This window comes from Bison bison, unplaced genomic scaffold (genome assembly GCF_000754665.1).
Source record: "Bison bison bison isolate TAMUID 2011002044 unplaced genomic scaffold, Bison_UMD1.0 scf7180017846204, whole genome shotgun sequence".
NCBI lineage: Eukaryota > Metazoa > Chordata > Mammalia > Artiodactyla > Bovidae > Bison > Bison bison.
Genome location: NW_011476777.1, coordinates 3,733 through 6,575, shown reverse-complemented (window position 1 = coordinate 6,575; position 2,843 = coordinate 3,733). Strand labels below are relative to the sequence as shown.

Sequence of the window (2,843 nt, the reverse complement as noted above, 5' to 3'; positions counted from 1 at the left end):
CTAGAGACTCATGGTGTGTTTTTTCCCTTGTTCCAGTATTTTTTTCAAAGTGGAATGATAGTGATGGGAGCAATTTTTTTTTTAATGACAATCTTTTTAATCGTTCACTGAAAAATACAAACCTGTATGTATCTATTGAATGCAAGGTTTGATATTACAAGTACACATGACTTAACAGTATAACTTATATAAAATGATACATATTAATATGAGTTGTTTGAGGCAATTCAGTGCTGATGAGAATTACTGCAATAGTTATTTCAGGACTTCTAAATATAGCACAAATGAGGTCTTATTTTTTAAGTGTCCATGGAAAATATAAGCACAATTAGACAATACACATTCTGCTTCCATTTACTCTGAGTTTAGTTTGTGCTTTTTTCAGTCATATATATCTTTGTTTTCATTATTTTGAGCAGCTCTAAAACTATAAATAAATGAATACATTAATATAACAGGTATATTCTTATCATCCATAATTAATTGTTTATAGTTATCATATTAGGCCTGTCGTTTTTCTTAACATAAAGAAAAATTACAGACTTTGCCATTGTTGCATATAAAACCCTGCCACCTCTACCTACCATTCCAGGGCCCCATTCGTCTCCCTAGGATTAGGACTTGGCAAAATACATTTGCCAGCTCCCTCTTCTCTTAATTTTCATCCTAGAATTTTTTAAAACTCAGAAAACAGTTTTTGCTTTCATTTGAAATGATAACCTATAGCCTAATTCCTGGAGGGCAACCAAAAAGTATTGGGAAAACTTTCATCAGTGAGGCGTGGTCACCTGTCAGCTGTCCTACTATTTCCTGCTCTTAAGCTCATGTGCCACTGAGTGCAGAAGGGAACCCAGATCAGAGCAAGAGGCTTCTCAGGCTGCAGGGTAGAGCTGTGAGCATGACACCTGTTAGCTTGCTGTGGACAGTCCTGGTCTCCATGTGTCTGGGTAAGGAAGGCTTAGGTCTTTATTTATAATGTTATTTAATGGGGCTGTGAAACAGGAGAAGACTAATAGCATTGGAACAGCATTGCCTCACAGAGCCCAGTTGAAACCTGATATGTTCTGCTGAGGTTTGGATCAAGAAGAAAAGTGGGTGGGGATGGAAACCAGCTTGGGTATCTGCCTGCTTTCTCTCTCCTATGATACCCAGTGCGGACCTTTCTCTCCTTCCCACAGGACCCAGTGTGGCCCAGACGGTCACTCAGCCTCAACCACAAGAGTCTGTACAGGAGACAGGCACAGTGACCCTGGACTGTGCATATAGCACCAGAGATACTGATTATTATTTATTCTGGTACAAACAGCCTCCCAGTGGGGAGATGGTTTACATTATTCACCAATATGCTTTTGAACAACAGAATGCAACCAACGATCGCTATTCTGTGAACTTCCAGAAAGAAGCCAAAGCCTTCAGTCTCAGGATCTCAGACTCCCAGCTGGAGGATGCTGCACTGTATTTTTGTGCTTACAGTGGTGCACAGTGAGATGAGCAACGGAGAGAGGCCTACAGAAACCTCAGACCTCAGCATCTGTGCAGAGGTTGGGGGAAGTAGCTGGGGTAAGAGGAACAGAAAACCATTGACTTCTCCTTGAAATAATAGTTGTTCCTATCTAAATATAAGAAACACAGAGGGATGAATGTCTGTGACTTGTAGTCCTTAAGTAAATATAATAACATGTATAGTACTTTCCTGTTTTATGAGGTGTCTTCATTCGTGATATCATCTGTAACCCTCATAGCTTCATATGGTTTACGTGATCAGTTCGATTTCTGAAGCATTTCTTCTGTCTAGCAAATCTTTATAATTTTCCTGGGAACTCTTACCTCCAAGAATCTTAATCTTTTCCAAGTTGTTCATAGGTGTTTGTCCTTTTAACTGTCCTCCTTGACCAAACTGAAACTCCTCAGAAAAAGATACCTATTTTAGTACACAACAGTTGTGACAGCGTGGACATAACCAGGGAGGGACCCCACTGGTCTCACCACAGACTTAAGAGAAAACCTAAGTTGATTTCACTGACCTGCACCTCTGACTGCCACCTAGGTCACTTTGAACTCCTTGAGCTGATGGTCCAGCAGGCAAAGATAGGAATTACTAGATGGAGAGTTTATAGACCCTGATTATCATGGAGTACCAGGTTGTTGCAGCACAAGAAAAACAAAAATGAATATGGCTGGAACGCAAGTGTTTCACATGGGGTATTTCCAGGCCCAGTAAAAACAGCAAATGGTCACTGTGGCAACAAGGTCTAAAAAGAACAAACTAAGAACAGAGGCCTCTCAGAAGCGAGGATCTGGGCCACCACACCTGGTAAGAACTTGAGTTTGCTAACGTTCTGTCTGATATACAGAAGTTTGGAGAGCATCGCAGAGGAGGGAGAAGGTGAGTACCACTTAAACGAGTGGGGCCTGAAGCTCAGGTCATACCACCTTGTGTATCAAGTGTTTCAGATGGATTGCAGCCTGCCACGACCTTGAATACTCAGAGACCCAGTGTAAATAACATGTGACAAGCACACATCTGTGTACTGTCAAAGCGAGCTCTGTAACAAATATCTTATGTGCCTTATTGTCACATCCAAATACCTAGGTCTGATGTTATCAATAGCTGTGACAAATCTGTGGACATGGGGACTCATCTCAAGCTGATAACATGCAACATGAAGCATCCACTGTGTCTTAGTTTTAATTCGTACCCCAGGGCCTTTTCTGATACCTTGGGAGCTCATTCAGTCCATGGGCAAGCACAGCCTTAAACTAAAGGGGAATTACCACCCCTGCCAGCAAGCACCAACCAGAAGGAATAGAGATGGATGCATACACAGATTCTTGCCTCCCAA

At 41.4% G+C, this 2,843-nt stretch overlaps 1 gene segment (V, D, J or C); it reads left to right on the top strand.

Annotated features, from left to right (window-relative positions):
- Positions 1–851: 851 nt before the first annotated feature.
- LOC104987806 lies at positions 852–1,695 on the top strand. The segment is given in 2 exon segments: positions 852–947; positions 1,179–1,695. Coding segments are annotated over 2 exon segments (357 nt in total).
- The last annotated feature ends 1,148 nt before the right edge of the window (positions 1,696–2,843 follow it).